A 26,377-nucleotide genomic window follows, 5' to 3' on the forward strand; every position below is an offset into this window, starting at 1 on the left:
AGTCTTGAATTCTTTGAACTTTTCAAAACATTCAGACTTTCGACGCAACAAATAAATATATCCATATTTTGAGTAATCATCTGTGAAAGTCACAAAATACTCAAAACCACCTCTTTCTTGGACATTCATTGGACCACACAAATCAAAATGAATTAACTCTAATTTATCACTTGCCCGATTTTCTTTTGAGGGGAAATTTCATTTTGTCATTTTTCCTTCTAAACAAGATTCACAAGTTGGTAGTTCCTCCATTTTCAATGAACTTAAAGGTCCATCCTTGACCAACCTGGAAATTCGGTTTAGATTTATATGACCCAAACGCAAGTGCCATAAATATGTTTCACTCAATTCAGAAGAACGTTTTCTCTTACTTGGTAAATCAACATTATTCAGTTCTTTAGGTGGTAACGGTTTAGGAATAGAGTCAACAACAAAAAGACCATTAATCAATGTAGCCGAAGAGAGATAACGCTTATTATGAGTAATAACACATTTATCAACGTCATGACAATTAAAATCATAACCATCTCTCATAGCGCTAGAAACCGAAATTAAATTCCTTCTAACGGAAGGTACATATAATGTGTCTTTTAAAGCTAAAACTCTACCACTACCAAACGAAATACTAATATTTCCTAATGCTAAAGCTGGGGCTGCTGAACCGTCTGCTTGATAAACATTGATTTCTCCTCTACTTAGCCGCCGCATTACCTGAAACCCCTGCAAATAAGTGCAGATATGATTAGTGGCTCCCGAATCTACACACCATGACATGGTAGAAACAGCCGCTAAAAATGTTTCAACGACAAGTAGATGTAAATCACCTGGTTTATTTTTCAGCTTGGCCAGATAAGTTGGACACTGCTTCTTATGATGATCGGGCTGCTTGTAGTGATAACACTAGCCCTTAGCCTTTTTCACACCAGCAGTCGCGCCACCAACAGAGGGTTTTTGAGCCTTTTTCTTTTTCTGCCCGCCTCTCGGCTTAGAAGAAGAACCTGCCTCAAAATTCAATGCCACGGGAGGAGCTTGGTACTTGATAATAGTCTCTGCCGACTGCAGCTCATTCAACAATTTCTCAAGGGACAAATCCATTTTGTTCATGTTATAATTCAGACAAAATTGCTGAAAACTGTCAGGCAAAGTCTGCAGGATCATTTCAACCTGCGTGTCCTTATCAATGTTAGCTCCAAGGACCTCCAGTTCATTCAGAAGACTCATCATATTCAGAACATGGTCCCTGACCGATGAACCTTCAACCATTTTGGTATTCAGAAGGGCTTTCATGGCAGTCTGCTTAGCCGCACGATTCTGATCTCCAAACATTTCTTTGAGATTTTCCAGAATGTCATAAGCATACTCCATCGACTGATGCTGATGTTGCAGAACATTCGACATGGATGCCAAAATGTAACACCGCGCCATCTCATCAGCCTTAATCCATTTCTGGTAAGCCTTCTGTTCATCATCTGTGGCATCATCTCCAGGTTTTTCTGGACACACCTCATCGAGCACAAATTTGTACTCTTCAGCAATTAGAACAATATCCAAATTTCGTTTCCAATCAACGTAATTTGGACCCTCAAGTTTGTTTTGGGTAAGAATGGCAGTAAGGGGATTGAAAGCAGTCATTGTCAATCTGGAAGACATTAAATATTTAAATAGATCAAATCAGTTTGTATTATGAACACTAAAATTCAAAACACATTATATATATACAATCTATGCACCTTGAACAATAAATTTCGATGGGAAAGAAGCTATTCTTGCAATATACATATATAATGACAGATTTTCACTCCATAAACTTAAACATTTCATACTCAAATAGAGAGTAAAATGTTAATTTAAGCCAAGTGAATATCAACATTCGACATATATTAGTCCCATTGAACCAACATGCATACTCAGATGGAGAGTAAATACAAATAATCAATGACTAGTATAACATAGTGATTATTCATAATATTTTTATCCGATATAGAAGAAGACCTACGTCACCGTGTAAAAACATTAGATCACTAATTTTTTAAGCCCCGGGACCAAGGGAATTGATCCCCACAATTACTGGAATTAAAAACAAGTAAAATAATTTTCAGTATTTTAGAAAAACAGCAAAAACACCATCTAAACGGCCCCGAAAGCCCAAAAAACGACTTCAATCATGATGAAATCCACGTGTATTGCTCACTGGGCCATTTCGCATGGACCTGCCAAGTTTCAGGTCAATCAAAGTCTGTCACCCTTTTGACCTCCGATTTTCTACCCTAATTCGGCAAAACTTGTTTTTCCGTTTTACATGATAAAATTCAACTTTCAGATTATTCTAACTCAACATCACCAATATTAAAATGATACATCAAGTTTTCAGAATAATCAACACAATCCATAACAGATAATCACACCAAAAAACAGTGCAGGTTTTCTAGAAAAACAAACTTTGCATGTAATTCAAAACTTGCATATAGAACATGATATTAATCCTTATGGTTTATCCTAATTATTTAATTAGACGTGAGTAGGCTCTGATACCAATTTTAGGAATATATACCACAGCGGAAGCAATAACAAAATCTTGTTCACGTGTAATCTAAACAACTAGCACGTATGGAGATTTTAGGATTACCTCTTGAAGCGTAAACACAACAAATCTATGTCGTTCTCCAGTTCCTCAGTTGAAAACACACCAGCAGATTTCCACAGTCTTCTACTGTGTTACCCAAACAATAACCGAAAATGGAGAATTTTGGGTGGGCAAAATTCTAGTAGAAACCGCAGTCAGAATCTTGTAAAAAACGTTCAGCCCTTATATCCATATATATAGCTGCGTTTTAGGTCAAAACCGTTTTCAAAACCTGTTAGGTTTCCTTCTCCCACTAAGGGACGGTTTCCACGTTTTCTTTCCCACTAAGTAACAGTTTCCACTATTTTCTATTATTTAGGCACAGTAGGGACCACAGAATTTAATTAACAAGGCTTCCTATTATGATATTAATTTCGAAATTCTGAAATTAATTTCCATCATAATAAATTACGAATTATTCCACTAAAAATTCGTAATTGCACTCCTTAGTTCAATTTCGAAATTCTTCCATAAAACCTTATTTAACTCCCCATGTTAAGATTCAGATACTAATCAATCAAATTAAATTACTGACTATTTAATTTATTGATTACTTCCTTTAGACTTACACTTAACTTATTTCATGTGTCGGATACAAAATCCACCGGCCGGGTTTACACATGAAAACTTATAAGCTTTCATAAAGGAGTATCATCAATCTCAAAATCGAGACATGGATTCCATCAACTAATTATTACTTCGCCAATGTATATCATTGTTATCCAATTTACCAGGCTTATTGACTCGCGAAAGAATCTCGCCTTTTAATAAATCAAAACAACAAGTGACATACACAGCTAATAATAATTATATCAGGATTAAGAGTATAAGTACATTAAATGGACTAGAGAAATTATTTTATAAAGTCAGTATAAAATACTCATCTCTACTTGATCCGTTCAATACATACAAAACGTACTAGCACAAGAAGTTGGAATTAAATCATTCTCATAATCAAGATAAATTATATTTAATATTGTGCTACAATCATTCCGATGATTTGTCCAATTCCATCATTAGATTGTGAACATTAACTTTTATGTCTTACAAGAACCGATGATTTAATCTTCCGTGTATAAGCTAAACTCTATACACTAAATCATCTACTATGTAAGCAATGAACGCACAAACCAACACATGATCTATTTAAAATGAAACTTTATTGAATTTAAACAAGTAAATAAATAATTGTTTATAAAGAATACTATAACAATACGCATAGCTTATAGTATATTCTAACAGAAAGATCATAACATATTACTGGAATTGTTCAGGTCCAAGAGCAAGAAGCATAAGAAAATGCATAATTAACTAAATGAAATCATTTAATCCACAAGTTATGGTACAAAGCTTTGACTAAAAAAGTTTCAGAGTCACACAATATATACCTTTAAAAAAAATAGAGATTCGATACTAACAGGCAATATGAAGAACTAAACATCAGTAACATGAACTTAAAATAAAACAAACCTGTTTTAAAACATCACATTTTCTCTTATGCAATCAATTTTGGGTATTATATGAAAAGCTACTAAAAGATTAACGGGGACAAGTAATGATTCAAGAATTATGAGAAAAATGCATGCAAATGCTAAGTTATAATTAACTGAGACATCCTGAAGACAAAAACCAGAAAAGAAAAGGGGAAAAGAACAAACCTTGCATAAACAAGAACAAAAGGCTCTGATCATACTATTTTTACAAACATATAGAACCATTCGTTGAGAGAAAAACCAAAAATAAAGAAAACCCAGATAAGTTTTACACATTTAATGCATGTAGCAGAGTATCATATAAGAAAACGGCACGTGGAAAAGCAAAAAACCAAAAGGAATGAAGCTACAGCTAGCTGTAGGCTGTAGCTGCCTCTGTTTCAGTAGTGGGAGCTGATTTTGTCTTTTGACAGAGAGTGGAGGCGGACGTGAAGTTGCATGCAGAAGCGAATTGGAATTATGGTCTTGGTGTCCGGAAAAGGTGACACGTGGAGACCTGGTGTGTGGCTATTTTATTGTAGTATGAAATGGTACGACCTTAAAAAGGAATTTGGAAATATTCAGTTTTTACATCCAATTTTTGTCATTATTCTAGTGACATGAATTTATATTTTACCTAAAATAATCCGAATATTCTCAATTTTGTATTAGATTCTACCTTATTCATTTTTATTTTAAATATAGTTTATACTCCACTTGTCCCAAAAGAAAGAAGGATCAGAGGACGATTGAAAGATTATTTAATTTTAAATATTTTAAATTAAAAAAAAAAAGAGCAAATGGCCATTGCTGTTCAAATGAAAAAAAATAAATCTACACCTAGTATTTCCATCAAATTAACAAATATACATGACATTTTGTCACTATTCATCACATAAATATTTTTTTACTGAATCATGCATGGTTAATTAATAAGTACTATAGTCAAACCTTTCTATAATATCTTTGTTTATCGTGATATTTTTTGCTTGTTATAATAAAGTATTGTTGTAGGGAATATATATTGTAACATAATATAAAAAATTGATTTCAAAGAAAACTTGACCGTTATAGTAGTGAAGTGTTGTTATAAAGAATGACTATTTGTATATATTATTGCCTCGATTAGTTATTACTTGATTGATAAAGTGGCATAATTTGATGCAAACATAGAGGATATGTAAATATTTTCCAATCAAGAAGGGTCCTCAAATACAATCCTATAAAGCAGCAAGTGATCACCTTTCTTGTCGCCACTTATTGTAATTCATGTCACATATGCACGTAAATAAAAAGTTTCCACTAAATATAAATGACGACTAATTATTCAACAAAAAATTACAATTACAATTTTATACCGATAACAGATATTGAAACTCAAAATCATAAGGAATCTTCTCAACAATGGTGGACACTTTGCCTCCATTAACACCTCTGAAACAATCAACAATGGATTTCCTCAATGAACCTGATGTAGGTAATTGTTGGCAAATCCAGTCTACTAATGAGTCCAAATCTTGGGCAAAGTCATTCATATTTCTTAGCAGAAGCTCTGGTATAGCTATTTTCTTTGTGCTTGTTACAATTAGTGAAGCTTGTAAATATTCTAACTTCGATTTTTCTAACTCAGCTGTAACTCCATCACTTGTATATATCTTCACCTGCACATTCATTTTCATTAGAGCTTAACTTCAGTGTTAATTGTCCTTTAAAACATAAGTACACAAGTTACTGTCCACATAGTAGTGAGACTTAGAGGCACATTCAGGATTTAAATTGGAAAAATGATACTGTATAGCCGCTTTCAAAGTAATAGTCAAAAACATATGTATATCTTTTATATATACATACATTATGTATATTATATACAAAAATTATATAAATTTTATATATTTGTTCTGCTACGAAATGTAAATAGTTTCTGGCGGGGGCTAAAAGTGAAAAAAGTCCATTTAAATTCTATGGGCCAACTTAAGGTTATTAGCCTTGAAATCATTGTATTTTTAAAGTTATGGATTTATATTCACTAGTTGTTACAATTTTAGTGAATTTTTATATATAAATTTATGCTCTATGCCGAAAATAATGGGTACAAAACAAGCCCATATGTTGCATCTGCCTCTGGTGAGATTAGTAACCCAAAAAATAACACAGGTAACTGCTATAACGTGTAGAAATATATGTAAATTAAATCCTCCCACTATAATTAACAAGTTAACATTAAGGGGAAATATATTGTACAACTGATTTTAGTAATTTATATGTCGTACTAGACCCAAATTATTGTCCACTTAATACTTTCTGAAGTCGTCAATCAGACCAACTTTCAGAATATAATGGGGGTGAAGAAATTTATTAAACTTGAAATAATGTTAAATATCTAGACTATAACGAATTGAAAGGCTCTAAATGCATAAAAAATATTTGCTTCAATCAAACTTTACTTTCGAATAGTGCAATTCGATATAATAAGCAATTATGTTATGGTAATAAATTGACTTACTGCTGGAGAAGAACGTGTGCCACAACATAAGGCAAACATGATATTTGGATCGAATGATTCAAGTCCATGTAGTCCACGAACTATAGTTTCTTTATCCTCTTTTTCACCTTTTCGATTGACCTAGTTAAATGTCATATCGACGTAAGAGATAATATACATCACATGAAAAAATACAAACAAATCAAAATAAGTTGGTACAGTAATTTACCTCTTTTGCAGGTGAATTTACTGGTTTTCTCAAGATAAAATGTTCGATGGCATGTGCATTTATCGTATTGCCACCAATGTTTAGAGTTGCCTGAAAATCAATCAAATCTTACGTAAATTCCTACTTAATATATAAAAATACGAAAATCATATCAAGAAAATACGAAAGTAATTACCTTGTTCATAAGTGACAGAAACTTTTCAGGATTAGAACTGGAAGGAACTCCATGTTGAAGAAATCCCTGGAATAAGAATTCAAAAAGATATATGTACTTTAATTTATAACTGGATTAAACTAGTTATATTAAATATTTAGAAAGAAATGAAAAAATAAAGCTTAATCTAGTGTACATGCATGATACAAGCGTTGTATATGTTGATCCAAAATGCTAGCTTCTGTTGGTAAGTCAGCAGTCTTAAATCTACAGTTTGTAAACTGTTCATCATAAGCCTGAAATTACAAAAGATACATGAAAAACATTACTCCATTTAGAAGAGAAACCGATGTTGCAAACAGAAAAATAAAAGAATTTAACTTATATGCGGTGAGAATGTAAATAATTGTTTAGGCTACCAGTATAATTTAACTTGGTATACAACATCGCTATATATAACAGTCATTCATTATAAAAGTCAAGTTCTTTATAGAATCAATTTTCGTGCTATGTTATAATATATGTTCTCTATAACAACATTTCGCTATAGTGTCCAAAAAATTTAGAAAAATTAAGGTTGTTATAGAGAGGTTTGACAGTAATTGCAGGTAACATGCTTTATTTTTCATGTAATTATTCCACTTATTATGACGATTACCTGTAGTTATCTTTTATATGACATGATAGTGTTAAAGTTCTTTTACATAATTATTAGCGCACATAAGTTAAACTTATAAGTAATTAACTTGCATATAGGAAAAATATGGAGTATAAAATAAAATTTCTAAAGGTTTTGACATACTTGAGCTTTTGAAATAGAGGGATGGAATTAGAAGTCGAGATGCATTTTGCCTCCATAGAACTTTTTGCAAATCTAACCAAATTCTTATAAGGGCCAATATCTCTTGGAATAGATTCTTCTGAATCAAAAATACCATAAGGATCTTGTTGTCTTGAATCTTTCTGTATCAATAGGCTTGTTTTCGAGTTCAAATTTTGTTCAGCTCTGAAACTTAAAGAGAAATTGCTTGACCTAGCAATAGGACCTGATTTCTCTAACTCCATTGCTCTTGATGTTCTAAGCAACCTTATAAAAATAAATATCAAACATTTCATAATGTTTTCAGATAATTTATTTGGTGGCCATCTATGTATTGTGTCTTCTTCTGTGTGAAGTGGACTTGTCATTACTTTTGGCTGAAGTTCGTGTGTTGGAGCAGACATAAACTTTGGGATTTCTGCGTTACGTTCTCTCTGAAAGATAAAAAATAAATCGAATCAAGAAAATTAATATAAACTTTGCAGTCGAACTAATTAAAATTTGTAACAAAAAATATTCATAAACTAATCTAATATTTTGCATAAAATAAAAATAGTTGAATATTCATGACCACGGCGCTAGAAATCAAAATTAAGTTGCCATATAAATTAATTATCAAATAAATACCGTTAAATCATCATAAATAAATATTGAAACAGTCATTTCCAGTAGTATCGTTGTTGTCTTTTTTGCAGCTTTTGTTGTTGCCGGAACTATTTGGTATGGTTCGGCAACTACCCCGATTGAATTATTGGGGCCCACTTGTTATCAAGGGATCATGAGTACTTCCAGCAAAAAATATATAGAAGAGTTAGTGTTGGGTTAGCACTTAGCAGAAAATCAAATTTATCATAAGCTTGGTCTTAAATTCCATAAAAAATTACTAGCTTTTTATGATTACAACAACAATCCGACACATAAAATAAAATACCAAATATACATATAAAAACGTTAAAATTATCTAATATTGTTCCTAATTTTGATTAAGTGACAGTGCTTAATTTGCATTTTGCATTTTATAGGAAATATAGGGATGTACTTTTTTGTCTAAAAAGTTGAACTTTAAGACTTTACTATAATTAATTCGATAACCATTCGTGAAATTAACCCATAAAAAAACTTGAAATACTATTACTAAGAATCAGAAAATCAATAATAAAGAACTTACTCTTGGAGTTGGATTTCTTGATTCTCTTAGAGGAGAGGGAGTTTTAATCATCCCACTTTTCCTTGAAATTCTTTCACCAAATGTTCGAACTTCTTGATGTAGTTGATTTTCCTCCTGATCAGTAATATTGACTTTTGACTTCATAATTATTTTCTCATTGATTCTGAAATCATTAAGACCATAATCACCTTTTATAGCTTTGCTAATGAAATGCAAAGCCTTAGTCTCAAATGGCAACTTTTGATCATTTAGCCCTTTGAATTTGTTTGGATTTGGTGGAAGTGATGAAGATATATTATGAGGACTGTTGATAATTCCTTGTTGTTGAGATTGTTTCATCTTTGCTACAAATTGTTTGGACTTCGCTTTTTCAGTAATGTTGATTTCCTTCTCCTTATTCACATCACATTGTAGCTGGCTGATTTGGCTTTCCAACTTAGCTATTTCATTTTCAACCATGGCTAGTTCTGCAAATAGCTCCTTCATCTACAAAATTTGCAATTTAGTCAGTACCAATTAGCGCAGGGTTTTAGAGGCGGAGCTAGGATTTCAAATTTATGGATTCAGGATTCTAATCATATTAAGTTACTCGCATTCGATAGGTTCGACCGAACCCGCTCCCTACACTCTAGCTTCACCCCTGCAGAGTTTAAGATTAAGTTTGACGTGCTAACGGTATATATATATATAATCACGTTACTTATAGGGTAATAATTACAAGTAAATCTTTATAACAAACGTTACTGAACTTAATACAAACGATAATTGGCAAACTTCATTGATAGTAAAAAATAATATTTACATGATCAATACACATATATAGCTTAAATCCATTAGTATATATGGAGAAGAAACTAATGATTTTGGGATTATAACAAAAAATAAGTAAATTCATATTCATATCAAGAACGATAAACACAGGCTTGCTATGGATCCAATTCCGTAAAAAATATTTTTTTTAAAAAAAATAGTTCGTAGCTTTAGTAGGTAAATAAGGATGGTTGGTTGAATCAAGCTTAGGTGGAAAGTAAACGTCAGATCCTTGATGGCAAAAGGTAGTTTCTTCATATTCAAAAAAATCTCACTTTTCTATACATTTTTTCTAAGCATGTGTTAATCATGAAATCTTAGGGAGAGGAGAAGATCATTCCATCAAAAGTTAGAAATACACACAAAGGTTAAAGGCATAAAAACTAATTTCAATGAAATTTTACACCAAGAAACTAAATTACCTTAGGAGGAAGATAATTTGGAATACTGAAAGATGAACCATCCTTTCGCTGATAAACCTTCTCCAGAAATTCATGTACTTTTTGTTCATGATTCAACATTTTCCTAAGCTCAGCAACCTAATAAGAGTATATATAATTAAGACCAAAAGAAATAAGTGGTTCTTATATTTCTTGGAATGCATCAAAGATTTTAGGTCAGCTATAGGTAAAGTTTTCTTGAACCCGAAGACATTAAAAATGTACATCTTTTGGAATCCGTAAGAAAGGACAGGATACAGAATAATATGGGATCTAAATCCTTGAAATCTCCATTGAATTAAGATAGTTTGTGCACATAATTAAGATAGTTTTGGCTGATATTTAAAATCTTTATGGTAATAATGGTGGAAAATCTCTTGTTATTGCTTTACTTGTATAGACATTGTAATCCTAAGAAAACAAAGAGCATATCTTTGGATTCCAATTGCAAATTTAGCAACAATTCATACGTATGACTAACCTACTAAAAGAGCATATAGGCCAAAGGTACATGACCATCACCTATATATGCCAAGTACTTGTAAATAATTGGTCATATTTTTAATAGTAACACGTACCATGCAAAAGAAATCAAAGAAGAAAAGTACACAGAATCACACCCATACCTCCTTTTCAAGTTCCTCTTTCGTTTGTTGTCCACCATTTTTCTTCTTTCTCTGAAACATAAACCAACAACATCTCAACACAAAAACAAAAAAGCAATGGAGGATCCAGAATGGGAACCTATTGCGTCTAATTCGAACCTTCATGTGTGTGTGAGAAAAAAAGAATAAAAATACGTAAATATAAAGAACAGATCCCGCTGACTCTAAATTCTAAATCTGCACTGAGAAAAAGTGTGCACCATAAAAGTCCAAGAACGAAACAAAATGACAAAACCCAAATAGAATTTTGAAATCCCATGTAAGACACTAAAAAATATAAGGCAAACTCACAATAATCTGGGCTGGAAAATGAACTGCCAAATCTTGTTGATTTGCCATGAGCTAGAAAAACTTCAAAGACTTTGTTATTCCAAAGGAAATGGTACTCATGAGGTATTGATTAGTAGAACTATTGTGTTACTATTATTATTGACATGAATATTGAGTATAACTTTAACTTGGGCTAGAAGCAATGGTATGGTATGGTAGGGTTTTTGTGGTGGTTGTGATTGTTGAAGTTGTTGACATATCTAGTTTTAATACATATATATTGAGAAATGAAGTATGTGTAGTAATTTTGATGAGAAAATGATGAAAGGGAGCTATCAATATGATATAGTTGTAGTAATGGGAGATCATACAAAGAGGGGGGAGAGTTGTCAAATTTTATTCTCATATAAAAACTTTGGCGTAGCTTGCACTTGTAGAATTTATAGGCCTTAAAGATTACGGTATTTGTTCTTTGTTGGTATAATAGTTTGGTTTTTGTTGCCTTAGTAGGAAAAAGATTGCGTATTTTGCAGTAAATTAAGGCGTGTAAATTAAGGAGTAAGTAATGATCATCACATTGAACAAAAAAAGAAGAGATGCGATCAAAAGTAAAAAATGAAAAGTAGTTATGAGTATTGAAAGGTTGCCTAACTTTTGGTTCATTAAAAAAAAAATTAAACAGGAAAAACAAAATTTAGATGAGGATATAGGTTTCTTGGGCTCGATCAATATCGTTAGAGATATCTATAGATCATTGCAGATATATGTCATTTTTCTAGTTGCTGGATTCGGCTGTTCACCATTTTTCATTCTCTCCATTTTTTCAAGTTTTTATATAAATAGAAGACACATAGTATTTAAAATTAATGGCTGCGATTTTGTTAATTCAAAACAAGGTCCTAATCATGGTTAAGATTCCATATTTTTTTTTCCCCAAAAATTCGGGTAATCCCAAAATTGTGGCTACACATTGTCTCATCCGTAAAAGCTTCTCTCTTTCTTACACGTGTTTTTCCGTGTCTGTGTGCGCACTCGTCGTTCTCTATTTTCCTAGTTTATTCACGCTCTCATCAATTATCATCCTCCTCCTCGAGTTAATCTTTTGATGACAATTTTCTTTTGACACTTTTTCCTTAAACTTAGATATTGCGAGCTATTAATCAGTTTTGTTAGCTAGCAGATGAGTTAGTTAGTCAAGTATGGTTGTGGGACCCAGTAATTAAGTAATTAGTTAAGATAGTACCGAATTGAGTTAGGGTGTAATTCTATATAAAGTTGTACTCATCCATTATAAAATACATATTTCATTTTTCTTTGCGATTCCTCTTTTCTTTCTTAAGCTCGCCCCTTCTATTCTCAAACCTAATTGCTTGGATGATTCTGGAAATTGAGCTCAAATTCACCAAGCTCACATGATATTAGAGCAGTGAAGAGCTGTAATTCCGCAAAATTTTTGTTCAATTTGGCTGAAATTTCATCGTCGTCTTCCTCGCGAAGCTGTGACTGATGATCGTCAATGGCGGCCAAAAAAATCGATCTGTAAATCTCACAGGTTCAGAAAATTACAGACTGTGGCATCGTTCAATGCGAATTGCTTTGCATGCTAAGAGGAAGCTAGAGTTTGTGCTTGGGACATGCAAAAAGGATTTGCTCAAATTTGAATTGCATGAGGACTGGAAAACATGTAATGCAATCGTGCTTTCCTAGATCTTGAACACTGTGTCTCCAGATTTACTTAGCGGCATTGTCTACGCATCTAATGCACATTTGGTATGGAAGGATTTGAGAGAGAGGTTCGACAAAGTAAATCGTGTGATGATATTTCAGTTGCATAGGGAAATTGCTACTATTTCGCAGGGAACATATTTATTCTCTACATATTTCACTAGGTTAAAGGAATTGTGGGCTGAGTATGATGCAATGGTGCTTATTCCTAATTCGAAGGAGTATGTTGAACACCTTCAGCAACAAAGGCTAATGTAGTTTTTAAGTGGTCTCAATGAGACATATGATCAAGCATGTAATACCCTATATTTTTATAAGGGTGTATTGGTCATTAGCGTAATAATAATATGAAACTACTACAAAAAAAAACAATGAAACTAAATAAACAAAACCAAAAAAAAAAAAAGAATACAAGTGGGCTTATCCCATTAACGTGAAATAAGTCACAAGGGTTAGAAAAATCTGCCAAATTGAAAAAAGGGTCGGGGGAAAAGGGACGAAGCATTCTGCTTCAGAAAACGAGGAAAAAAACAGAGACATAGAAGGGAAGAAAGAGAAAAGAAGAAAAGAGATGAAGAAGAACAAAGCTTTGGACTAAGACTTTAAGAAGAATTGGGGCTTGATATTGAAAGTATTAAAGTTCTCCTTCGACTCAAGATGTTAACCTTCTTCTTCTTCTCATCTATTGAATTATTTCACTATATCTATGCAATTTCATGTAGTACAAAAGAATTCAATATCAACTTTCTCTTATAAAAAAAATATACACTTACGATTGGAGATAATAAGGCTATAAAAGTTTGGTTTAAGTACAGATAGATCTAATTTTAGAGGAATAAATTATACTAAATAGTTTGAAATTGATAGAATTATGGACTAGTTCTATGATTAAATATAAATCCACAAATTAAGACTCAAACATGAACCTCGAGGGTTGGGTATTCTAAATTAGCTATGAATTAGCCTAAACATAGAAATTAACATGAGACTGATATTATGTAATTATAGATTGAATTGGAGGATGTTGTACAAATTGCTCGAGGTGAAGCATTTGGAATTTCGGCACGAGTACTGTGAGTAGTAATCTTACCGCAATTTGTATTTTCATAACTTGCATGATTTACACATGATTTTTAATATGAATATGTTATCGATTATTTTGAGTTGTATGTAGGACAAGTCTTTTACTCGATATGATACCGAAATAGTTATTTGAGATGATTACCGTTGTTTTAAATATTTTTGCTGTCACTAGATATGTTTTACCGTTACTTGAATTTATTGTTATCTAAATGAAATTACATGATTTGATAAGAACCGAAATGCCCTATATTATTTTAAAATATTTTCCTATGAGTATATTCGGACACAGAGACAAGTATAAATAGGAGTAAACTTTGAAGGATCCCGTAGCTAACGGCGGGTTCATTAGACCTGGTGCACCTGGTATTTATCGATTACAGAGTACAGTTATAGGCCTTGCTAGTGGGAAGGCAGAACTAGCGTACCGTTACCGATTTCCCTCGAGTAGGGACTAGCGTTCTATTTGACTTCTTGCGAAGAAGTCCACAATTATACCGATTACATGATCCGTTCATTGAAACCTCTCAAATGTGAATATGGATATTATAGAGTGGTTACTGAGCTTATTACTGAATTGTTAATTGTATTATACTAAAAGAAAATATGATGAGACTGAAAATTATTTATTGTTTCTGAAAAGGCATTTTTATGTTGTTTTCTATTTGATATACTAGCATGTTTTCTGACTTGTCCCCAATAAAAACGGTTGTGGTTAAGTGTTATTACTCACTGAGCTAGCGATTCATTCCCCGCTAAATATTATTTTTACAGAGATAGCAGTTGACGCGGACGAGAATTTTGTTAATTAGAGCGCACAGGTTGATAGTTCTTGGCCTCGCACTTGTTCGCGTGGGCGGAGATTTTATTTATTATTATGATATTTTTATTTGAACTCTTAGAGTCACTCCATAGTCATTATTTCAGTGTCATGAGTATTCTTTTGTTATTATAGTCTTATGTTGAGTATCGTTCTCATTTATCAAAGTTGGAGATAAATTAGTATTTCTAGTGGTTAGTTGGTGGTTTAGTTATGGTGGAGACTTGTTTTGGTTAATTGACAAGTTGTCAAGTGTTTGGTATGGTGTTAGGATGTTTGGTTGTTGATTTGAGACTGGAAAATTTTTGGGATAGTCCCAAAATAGGGAAAATTCTGCCCGATTTTCTGTAAAATACCGATGAGGCTTACTTGGGGCACTTGCTCCTAATCGCGGGTCACGATCCTAAATTGGGTCATGAAAAAGTTGGTATCAGAGCTTAGTCTTGAAGTCCCGAGTCATGGAGAAATGTTTAGTAGAGTCTTGTTCATGGGTATGTAGGTGCCCATACTTATGAACTTGAGGCTACTGAACATCTAGGAATGTTTTCCCTTCTTTTATTCTTTGATCGTGCATTGAGATAACTTGAGATTGACTTTGGAGTATTTCTTTCGCAGATGGCTAGGACACGCACACCCTCATATGTTGGACGTGGTGCTAGACGTGGTACTACCCGAGGTGGCGGTCAAGTTAGGTTTCATCAAACTAGAAAACAGACTGCTCATAAACCTGGAGTTAGGAACATGGGTCAACCCCAAGCTACTATGCCAGATCAAGTGCAAGGGTAGAGAGTTCAAGACGCTCCACCACCAGTGCCAACTATTGTACCTACTATTGCCTTAACTGCAGATGTGGTGGCAAGGTTATTGAATGTGTTAGAGGCATTGGTGCCTACTCAGGGTAGAAGTTCAGCTCCTCAGGCTACTTTATAGACACAAGCACCTGCACAGACTCAGACTTTTGGAAATAGGGAAGTATCCCTACAAGAGTTTCTGAAATTGAAATCCCCAAAATTCACAGGTTCCGATAATTCAGAAGATCCTCAAAGTTTATTGGATGGGACACTCAAGGCATTACGTGCTCTTGGATGTTATAGTGATAAAGTCGTGGATCTCGCAGCATACAAACTAGAGGATATGGCCAACACATGGTATGAAACTGTATTGCTAGGAAGACCCACAAGAGCAGCACCACTAACATGGGACGAGTTCACTAAGTTGTTCAAGAATCATTTTCTTCCAGACAGCCTGATGCAAAAATATGCTAGAGACTTTGAGAGATTAGTTCAGACTCCAGATATGGATGTGTCAACATATAACACTAAGTTTTGTAAACTGGCTATATATGCTCCTTACTTAGTGTCTACCGAAGAAGCTCGAGTTTAGAGGTTTGTTGATGAATTGGTTGATTGTCTATACACTGCAATATCCCCACAGTTGAAGACTTTATCCTACTCTGATATAGTCGACCTAGCTAGAAATATTGAAAACAATGGACGGGATGAGCGTGCAGCTAGTGATTTACGTAAGAAGGCCAAGACAGGAGGGTCTTTCAGTGGCGATTTTAGTAAAAATTGAAGAGCAGGAAATCATGGACAATAACAAAAACAGGGATCTCAGACAGGGACACATTTGTCTTCACAGTCCACATACAGACCACATTACAGATAGGGTAATAGGGGACCATCATCTTTTAGACGTCGTAATTCTGGGAAGATATATGCCACTACTACAGTCTACCAGACCTGTGGTAGATCATATTTGAACCAGTGTTGTGTTCTAACTAGATAGTGCTTTTGATGTGGCCAATTGGGACATCACTTGAGGGATTTCCCTCAGCCTCCGAGAAATTTCAACCAGGCTTCTATTCAGTCAGCTGCACCTACTCAGACTACTCGTAATATTTCAAGTGCTACAGGTACAGGACAATAGAGGTCGAGGTGTTGGAGACCGTGCTACTATGAATCAAGGACAAGGGAATGCTGGTAGAGGTCAGGCAAGACTTTTTGCATTTACTAGACAGGATGCTCGTGCCTCGAATGCTGTGGTTACAGGTATTCTTTCTGTCTATTGATTTGGTGCACTTGTGTTGATTGATCTGGGATCTACTCACTCCTATATGTCCTCGTACTTTGCTTTGAGGTTTAATAGACAGCCTGAGCTATTGAATGATTCTTTTCTAGTTACTACTCCTATTGGGGAGTCTCTATTAGCTGAATACGTGTATCGTGCTTGTCAGATTTGGGTTGAGGGTAGAGATACTCTAGCTAACCTTATTGTACTTGATATGATTGACTTTGACATGCTGATGAGAATGGATTGGTTATCTTCTTGTTATGCTATAGTCGATTGTCATGCAAAGATAGTAAAGTTTGAAATACCAAATGAACCCAGTTTTATTCTAAGAGGGAGTCAGGTTCCAGAGACTTGTAAAATTGTATCTTTTATGAAGGCTCAACGACTTCTGAAGAAAGGTTGCTTGGGTATCTTAGCTATTGTAAATGATACAAGAAAGGAAACAGTTGGTATAGAAAATATACCAGTAGTGAGAGAATTTTCTAATGTATTTCCTGAGGATTTACCAGGATTGCCTCCAGTATAAGAAATAGACTTTGGTATTGATTTGCTACCTGACACACGTCCCATATCGATACCCCCATATCGAATGGCACCAGCAGAGTTGAGGGAACTAAAGAAACAATTACAAGATTTGTTAGATAAGGGTTTTATTATACCTAGTGTATCACCATGGAGTGTACCAGTATTGTTCGTAAAGAAGAAAAACGGATCCCTGAGAATGTGCATTGACTACCGGTAGTTGAACAAGATAACAATACACAATAAGTATCACTTGCCTCGTATAGATGACATGTTTGATAAGTTACAAGGAGTTGCCCACTTTTCAAAGATTGACCTCCGTTCTGGTTATCATCAGCTTAGAATCAAAGATGAAGATATTTCTAAGACTGCTTTCAGAACTCAATACGGGCACTGTGAGTTTCTTGTGATGCCTTTCGGACTGTCTAATGCCCCAACGGCATTCATAGATTTAATGAATAGGGTGTTCAAGCCATTTCTAGATAGATTTGTAATAGTATTTATTGATGATATCGTAATATATTCTCGTAGCCAAGGAGAACACGAGGATCATCTCAGGACTGTGTTGCAGACATTGCGAGAACATCAGCTTTAAGTTCTCGAAGTGTGAATTCTGGCTAGACTCGATAGAATTTTTGGGGCATGTTGTATCCAAAGATGGAATTATGGTAGATCCTAAGAAGACCGAAGCTGTGCAGAAATGGCCCAGACTTACTTCTCCTACAGAGATTTGTAGCTTTTTAGGCTTAGCAGGCTATTACATGTGTTTTGTGCAGGATTTTTCCAAAATAGCAGCACCGCTGACCAAACTAACACAGAAAAATGTAAAGTTTCAGTGGATGAAGGAATGTGAGCTGAGCTTTCAAAAACTCATCCAATATTAGCCTTACCATCAGGTTCTGGAGGATTTACAGTATTCTGTGACACCTCGAGGGTGGAATTAGGATGTGTTCTCATGCAAAATGGTCGTGTTATAGCTTATGCTTCGAGACAATTGAAAAAGCATGAGTAAAACTATCATACACATGATCTAGAGATGGCTGCAGTGGTATTTGCTCTAAAAATTTGGAGGCATTACCTATATGGCGAAACTTGTGAGATTTATACTGACCATAAAAGTCTGAAGTATATCTTTCAGCAGAGAGATCTGAATCTTCGGCAGCGTCGTTGGATGGAACTACTCAAAGACTATGATTGTTCTATTTTGTATCATCGTGGAAAAGCCAATGTGGTGGTCGATGCATTGAGCAGAAAATCTATGGGGAGTCTGGAACACATAGCTCCTGCAAAGAGACTTTTGGCCAAAGATATTCAGAGACTAGAAGATACAGGTATCAGATTTAGTGTCGGAAATTCAGAGGCATTGTTTTCTTGTGCTCAGGCCAAGTCTTCATTAGTTGAGCACATTAAGGCCACCTAATATGAGGATGAACGATTATGCAAATACAGAGATGAGGCCTTAGCTGGTAAAAGCAAGGATATGATTGTTGAAAGTGATGGTATTCTTCGAATGGGTGACATGCTATGTGTATCAGACGTAGATGGGTTGAGACTTGCTATTCTTGAAGAAGTCCACAACTCTAAATATACTATACATCGTGGATCCATAAAATGTGCCATGACCTGAAGCAATTTTATTGGTGGGAAGGTATGAAGAAAGATATTGCTAACTTTGTTTCTAGTTGTTTGACTTGCAGTAGGTCAAGGCTGAGCATCAGCGACCCACATGACTACTACAACAAATTGAGATTCCAGAGTGGAAATGGGAAAGAATTACTATGGATTTTGTCACCGGTCTACCACGAACTCTTAGAGGTTATGACTCTGTATGGGTGATTGTAGATCGACTGACGAAATCAGCATACTTTTTGCCAGTAATGACTACATATGGTAGAGTGAGCTATGCACAGATATTTATAAATGCAATTGTCCGACTTCACAAAGTTGCAATATCTATCATCTCTGATAGAGGATCACAATTTACCTCACGCTTTTGGTAATTGTTTCAAGAAACATTGGGTACACGAGTATATCTTAGTACTGCATTTTATCCACAGACAGACGGTTAGTCTGAACGTACTATACAGATCTTGGAAGATATGTTGAGAGCTTGCATTCTTGAGTTTGGAGATAGTTGGGATGCTTATCTACCTTTAGTTGAATTTTCTTACAACAATAACTTCCAGTCCAGTATTTAAATGGCACCATATGAAATATTGTATGGTAGAAGATGTCGTTCTCCTATTGGATGGTTTGAAGCTGGTGAGACTAACTTATTAGGACCTAACTTAGTACAAGAAGCTATTTTCAAAGTCCAGTTGATCGGACAGAGATTGCTTATAGCTCAAAGAAGACAAAAGTCTTATGTTGATAAGAGAAGAAGAGATTTAGTGTTCCCAATTGGAGACAAAGTGTTCCTACGAGTCTCTCCTATGAAAGGTGTGATGCGGTTTGGGAAAAGAGGCAAGCTGAGCCCTAGGTTTATAGGACCGTATGAGATACTAGACCGAGTGGGAGCTGTGGCTTATCGTTTGGCCTCCTCAGTTGTCTTTTATTCATCCAGTGTTTCATGTTTCAATGTTAAGGAAATGTATATCAGACTCATCTCAGATGCTTGAAGCACCTGCTATACCGCTTGATGTGAAGGTATCTTACAAGGAGGAACCGATGGCTATTGTTAATAGGCAATTAAGAAAGCTACGGTAAAAGGAAATTGAGCTCATAAAAGTCTTATGGTAAAATCATACAGTTGAAGAAGCTACGTGGGAAATAGATGCTATGAGAGTCAAGTACCCCCATTTGTTTCAGTCTACAAGTACGTACTTGAGTTAAATTCGGTGACCGAATTTTATAAGGTAGGAAGGATGTAATACCCTATATTTTTTATAAGGGTGTATTGGTCATTAGCATAATAATAAGAAGAAACTACTACAAAAAAAACAGTGAAACTAAATAAATAAAACCAAAAAAAAAGAAGAAAGAATACAAGTGGGCTTAGCCCATTAACGTGACATAAGTCACAGGGGTTAGAAAAATCTACCAAATTGAAAAAAGGGCAAGGGGAAAAGGGACAAAGCATTCTGCTTCAAGAAAACGAGAAAAAAAAAACAGAAACAGAGATGGGAAGAAAGAGAAAAGAAGAAAAGAGAGGAAGAAGAATAAAGCTTTGGACAAAGGCTTTAAGAAGAATTGGGGCTTGATATTGAAAGTATTACAGTTCTCCTTCGACTCAAGAGATTAACCTTCTTCTTCTCATCTGTTGAATTATTTCACTACATCTATGCAATTTCATGTAGTACAAAAGAATTCAATATCAACTTTCTCTTATAAAAAAAAATATACACTTACGATGGAGATAATAAGGCTATAATGGTTTGGTCTAAGCACAGATAAGTCTAATTTTAGAGGAATAAATATACTAAATAGTTGAAATTGATAGAATTATGGACTAGTTCTATGATTAAATATAAATCCACAAATTAAGGCTCAAACATGAACCTCGAGGGTTGAGTATTCTAAATTAGCTATGAATTAGCCTAAACATAGAAATTAACATGAGACTGATATTATGTAATTATAGATTGAATTGGATGAAGTTGTACAAATTGCTTGAGGTGAAGCATTTGGAATTTCGGCACGAGTACTGTGAGTAGTAATCTTACCGCAATTTATGTTTTCATAACTTGCATGATTTACACATGGTTTTTATTATGAATATGTTACCGATTATTTTGAGTTGCATGTGGGACAAGTCTTTTACTCAATATGATACTGAAATAGTTATTTGAGATGATTACCGTTGTTTTAAATATTTTTCCTATCACTAGATATATTTTACCGTTACTTACATTTACTGTTATCTAAATGAAATTACATGATTTGATATGAGTTTATACGGATTACAAAGACAAGTATAAAATGGGAGTAGACATTGAAGGATCCCGTAGATAACAACGGGTTCGTTAGACCTACTGCACCTTGTAATTATAGATTACCGTTATAGCCCTCGCTAGTGGGAAGGTAGAACTAGCATACCGTTACCGATTTCCCTCGAGTAGGGACTACCGTTATATTTGACTTCTTGCGAAGAAGTCCACAGTTATACCGATTACATGATCCGTTCATTGAAACCTCCCAAATGTGAATATTGATATTATACAGTGGTTACCGAGCTTATTACTGAACTGTTAATTGTATTATACTACAAGAAAAACATGATGAGACTGAAAATTATTTATTGTTTCTGAAAGGGCATTTTTATGTTGTTTTCTGTTTGATATACTAGCATGTTTTCTGACTTGTCTCCAATAAAAATGGTTGTGGTTAAGTGTTATTACTCAATGATCTTGCGACTCATTCCCCACTAAATATTATTTTTACAGAGACAACAGTTGACGCGGACGAGGATTTCGTTAATTAGAGCACACAGGTTGATAGGTCTTGGCCTCGCACTTGTTCGCGTGGGCAAAATTTTTATTTATTATTATGATTTTTTTCTTTGAACTCTTAGAGTCATTCCATTGTCATTATTTCAGTGTCATGAGTATTCTTTTGTTATTATAGTCTTATGTTGAGTATCGTTCTCATTTATCAAAGTTGGAGATAAATTAGTATTTCTAGAGGTTAGTTGGTGGTTTAGTTATGGTGGAGACTTGTTTTGGTTAATTAACAAGTTGTCAAGTGTTTGGTATGGTATTAGGATGTTTGGTTATTGATTTGAGACAGGAACAATTTTCGGGATAGTCCAAAAACAGGGAAAACTCTGCCCAATTTTCTGTAAAATACCGATGAGGCTTACTTGGGGGCACTAGCTCATAAGCGCTGGTTATGATCCTAAATTGGGTCGTGATAAAGCAAGATGTCAAATCCTAATGAAGACTGTGGAGCCAACATTGAACTAAGCTTATGCATTGATTATAGAGGATGAGAGTTAGAATTCTAGTGCTCATCTAGTCTTGCCAAATAGAGGAGATCCGGTTGCTATGCAAATAGGTAGAAGGCAAATGACTGTGCAGAATAACAAGGGACAATACAAAGGAAAGAAGCCATTTGTGAAATATGATTACTGCAACAAACATGGGCACTCTAAGGAAAATTGCTACAAGCTAGTTGGCTATCCAACTGATTTCAAAAACAAGAAACCATATGCAGCTAACATGACAATTGGTGGATTAGAGAATAACAAATCAGCACATCAAGATGAGGGAAGAAGTAGCTGTGATGGATTAAAGGTAGGACCATACTTCACTGAGAATCAATATAGACAGATTTTGAGCATGCTGAACAAGGAGACTACAGAACATCAGGTTAACATGGCAGGTATTGCAACCTCCTTAATGACAAATTTTACTTGTAAAGGATGGATAAATGATTCTAGAGCTAAGAATAAAGTAAACAAATGTGACAGTGATCAAGTACATTTGCCTACAGGAGAGAAGTCTAATATAACACATATTAGAGATGTTGTTATATGTGATGAGTTGACGCTGGAAGATGTTTTGTTTTTACCTGAGTTTAAGTTCAACCTAATCTCAGTATCCAAACTAACTAGGAAATTGTGTTGTTCAGTGAATTTCTTTCCTGACTTCTGTTTATTTTAGGATCTCTACAATGGCAAGGTGAGGGAGATTGGTAGAAAAAGAGGTGGTACGTACTTATTGAAGAAGAACTTCAAAGGAGATTTGGAAAAATTCATCAAAGGGACAAAAAAATTTGCATCAACTATAGAAGATGGAGTCTTATGGCACAAAAGGCTAGGCCATGCTTCAATTAGTACTATGAAGAACTTGGATCTATTTCATAACAAATCTATAGATGTAGTAGTGAATAATGAATGCCATGTATGCCCACTAGCCAAGCAAAGTAGGCTAGTATTTCCTAGAAGTATGAGTAAAAGTGAAAATCCTTTATCTCTTTTGCATATGGATGTTTGAGGACCATATAGGTTTCCCACTTATGATAGAAAACATTTCTTCATAACTGTTGTGGATGATAATACAAGGTATACTTATGTGCATTTACTTCAATTGAAAAGTGATGTTATTGTGGCGTTGAAGAGATTTCTTGCCATGTTGCACACCCAATTTCAGTCCAAAGTTAAGGTAGTTAGAACCGATAATGGCACAAAGTTCTTTAACAAACACATGAATGAATTATTTGATGCTTATGAGATAGTTCATCAAAGAAGTTGTGTATACACTCCACAACAGAATGGAGTAGTGAAGAGAAAACACATGCATATTCTAGATACGGCTAGGGCATTGAAGTTTTAAGAAAGTGTCCCTACAAAGTTTTGGGGTGAATGCATCAAAACAGTTGTGTATGTGATAAATAGACTGCCTACTGAGTTGTTGAATGGGAAAACTCCATATGATCTCCTTCATAACAAGTCGCCCTTATTGTCTTACTTAGAGTGTTTGGGTGTCTTTGTTATGCCACTAATTTAGTTAATAAAGACAAATTTTCACCAAGAGCAAAGGCAGTTGTATTCATTGGCTATGCAGAAACACAAAAAGGCTATAGGCTAATGGATTTGAATACTAATTGTTTCTTTGTTTGCAGAGATGTTATTTTCAAGGAGCATATCTTTCCATTTGCCAAACATTGTTCCATATCTCATAATGCAAAAGGACATATAACAACTGTAGATCCCATATCAGGCCTGGAACAATTTGAACCTTTACAGAACTCCCATGTCAATATGCATTTGCAATCAGAAGGAATTGCAAGCAGTGATTTAGAGGAGTCTGTTGAGGGGAGTGGTGTTGATAACACTGCAGGGACTGACATTGCAGAACATGAAGGAACTGGAGAAGTAAATATCCATGATATGCAAGACTCACAAGCAGCAAATGCAGATGATGATGCAAATGCATATTACTACAATGCAACAACAGAAAATGATAATGTTGATGCACCAACAAGTAGTAGTGCAGTTCCAAAACAACACTTAATGCAGGAAAATAAAGTGAATCCCCAGCAGCTCTTGAATAAGAGTCAACTGAGGTCAGAAAATCAAAAAGAATTGCAAAGGAACCTCTATTGTTGCAGGACTATGTGACCACTACAAAAAAGAGTTCCTCCAATCCCCTATCCAACTATCTATCCTATAGCAGGTTGACTAGTAAATGTAGAAGTTTCTTAGCTGGAATCTCAGCACTAATAGAACCAAAAACCTTCAGTGAAGCATCTAAGTACAAAAGGTGGATTGAACCCATGGAAACTGAGATCAAGGATTTAGAGGACCACAAAACTTGGGATATTGTTGACCTTCCAAAAGGCATGAAGGCTATTGGTTTAAAATGGGTGTACAAGATAAAATACAAAGCAAGTGGTGAGGTAGAAAGGTTCAAGGCCAGGTTGGTAGCCAAGAGCTATAGCCAAAGAGAAGGCCTAGACTATAATGAAACCTTTTCACCAGTCGCTAAGATGGTAACTGTGAGATCTGTGATTGCTCTTGCTGCTTTTAAAGGCTGGAATATATCACAAATGGATGTATATAATGCATTCTTGCTATGGGATTTGTATGAGGAAGTGTATATAGAACTTCCTCAAGGTTTTAGGAGACAGGGGGAGATAAAGGCCTGCAAACTATTAAAATCATTATATGGGCTTAAACAAGCCTCACGATAGTGGAACATTAAGCTCAGTGAGGCCTTAACACCTGTAAGATACGTTCAGAGTCTATATGACTATTCATTATCCACTAAAAGAAAAGGAGATCACTTTATAGCTGTGTTGATATAGGTGGATGACCTACTGATCACTGGAAATAGTGAGGAATTTATCAATGAGACTAAAGTTGTCCTTCATTAGAAGTTTAAGGTGAAGGATCTTGGTGATCTCAAATACTTTCTGTGAATTGAAGTCATGAGATCCAAAGAAAGGATTCTACTGAATCAGAGGAAATATTGTCTTCAACTTGTGAGCATGTAATTTTTGCTCTACTAAAATACTCTTACAAAATTCACAAATAGATTTTTTCCTTAATTGTTTTTAATTTTATAGAATTTGTAGGAATTTTTGCTAATTAATTATTTGCATCTTTCATGCATTTTTAACATTTTAAAATCATAGAAAAATACCAAAAAAAAAATATGTGTCTAAAATACTCGTTGCATAACATTTTGGGATTATTTGTATTTAGGATTTAATTGCATAGGTTTTTTGCATTATTAAACAAAAATCACAAAAATGGTCATTTTTACATATTAGATTTTAGTTTTTAAAATTAATATTTTTATTTCTTTAGTTTTAAGTTATTTAGTTGTTTTAATGGTAGAAATAGATATTTAATTTTAAATTTGCAAATTAGATTGATTGAGGACTTAATTTAGGTTTTTAGTTAATTTCATTAGGGTTTATAATCAAGAAAGAAAGAAAGAAAGAAAGAAAGAAAGAAAGAAAAGTTTGTTTGGTTCCGAATTGTGATGCCCCAAAAGGCCATCTTATGTTTTAGAACTCGATACCGTATTCCGAGACCTTCAAAACCTTATTTTATTCCTCTTTGATTTACGTGCACAGTCCGGGCGTGTTTCTAGATAGCTTTTATGTTGAAAGTTGATAATAATAATAATTTTTTCCATTAAAAGTTGATTTAGTTGACTTTGGTCAACGTTTTGAGTAAACGGACCTAGACTCGTATTTTGACAGTCTCGGTGGGTCTGTATCAAAATATGGGACTTGAGAGCATGCCCAGAATCAAATTCCGAGGTCCCTAACTCGAGATATGAATTTTTTATGAAAATTGAAAGACTGAAAATTAAATGGTTTTGAGAAATTGGTTAATGTTTGATCTTGTTGGTATCGGACCCGTATTTTGGTTTCGGAGCCGGTACAGGTCCAAAATAATATTTATACCTTATCTGTGAAGTTTGGTGAGAAACAAAACTGATTTGACGTTATTCGGACGTCCGGTTGTGAAAAATAGAGGTTTTAAAACATTCTTGAAAATTTCATTCAATTTGGTGCTAAATTCGTATATTAGGTGTTATTTTGGCGATTTGATCGCGCGAGAAAGTCTGT

General features: G+C 34.4%; 2 protein-coding genes across 2 annotated transcripts; one reads left to right on the plus strand and one right to left on the minus strand.

Moving 5' to 3' along the window:
- Positions 1-5,380: 5,380 nt before the first annotated feature.
- LOC107822710 (uncharacterized) lies at positions 5,381-11,511 on the minus strand. Its single transcript, XM_016649268.2, has 10 exons — positions 11,155-11,511; positions 10,825-10,875; positions 10,181-10,297; positions 8,949-9,434; positions 7,763-8,214; positions 7,157-7,256; positions 6,982-7,047; positions 6,807-6,896; positions 6,599-6,718; positions 5,381-5,756 (listed from the first exon to the last, which is right to left on the minus strand). Exons 1-10 carry the CDS (start codon positions 11,200-11,202, stop codon positions 5,448-5,450), a joined length of 1,839 nt encoding a protein of 612 aa, XP_016504754.1. The 5' UTR covers positions 11,203-11,511; the 3' UTR covers positions 5,381-5,447.
- Positions 11,512-19,551: 8,040 nt separating this feature from the next.
- On the plus strand, positions 19,552-24,985 carry LOC142172706 (uncharacterized). Its single transcript, XM_075236377.1, has 7 exons — positions 19,552-19,816; positions 19,917-20,055; positions 22,320-22,887; positions 22,954-23,193; positions 23,410-23,618; positions 23,915-24,358; positions 24,469-24,985. Exons 1-7 carry the CDS (start codon positions 19,552-19,554, stop codon positions 24,983-24,985), a joined length of 2,382 nt encoding a protein of 793 aa, XP_075092478.1.
- The last annotated feature ends 1,392 nt before the right edge of the window (positions 24,986-26,377 follow it).

This window comes from Nicotiana tabacum, chromosome 18 (genome assembly GCF_000715075.1).
Source record: "Nicotiana tabacum cultivar K326 chromosome 18, ASM71507v2, whole genome shotgun sequence".
NCBI classification, from domain to species: Eukaryota; Viridiplantae; Streptophyta; class Magnoliopsida; order Solanales; family Solanaceae; genus Nicotiana; species Nicotiana tabacum.

What these genes read in the sequence shown, in the direction of transcription:
- LOC107822710 (XM_016649268.2), bottom strand. Translation starts at nt 11,202, where the DNA reads ATGGCAAATCAACAAGATTTGGCAGTTCATTTTCCAGCCCAGATTATT. An exon ending in TTCTGTCACTTATGAACAAG is followed by an intron (nt 6,897 to 6,981) that starts GTAATTACTTTC and finishes ATTGATTTTCAG; the next exon opens with GCAACTCTAAACATTGGTGG. An exon ending in TAAATTCACCTGCAAAAGAG is followed by an intron (nt 6,719 to 6,806) that starts GTAAATTACTGT and finishes ACATTTAACTAG; the next exon opens with GTCAATCGAAAAGGTGAAAA.
- LOC142172706 (XM_075236377.1), top strand. Translation starts at nt 19,552, where the DNA reads ATGGCACCATATGAAATATTGTATGGTAGAAGATGTCGTTCTCCTATT. An exon ending in TTAAGTTCAACCTAATCTCA is followed by an intron (nt 22,888 to 22,953) that starts GTATCCAAACTA and finishes TGTTTATTTTAG; the next exon opens with GATCTCTACAATGGCAAGGT. An exon ending in GATACGGCTAGGGCATTGAA is followed by an intron (nt 23,619 to 23,914) that starts GTTTTAAGAAAG and finishes CTTTGTTTGCAG; the next exon opens with AGATGTTATTTTCAAGGAGC.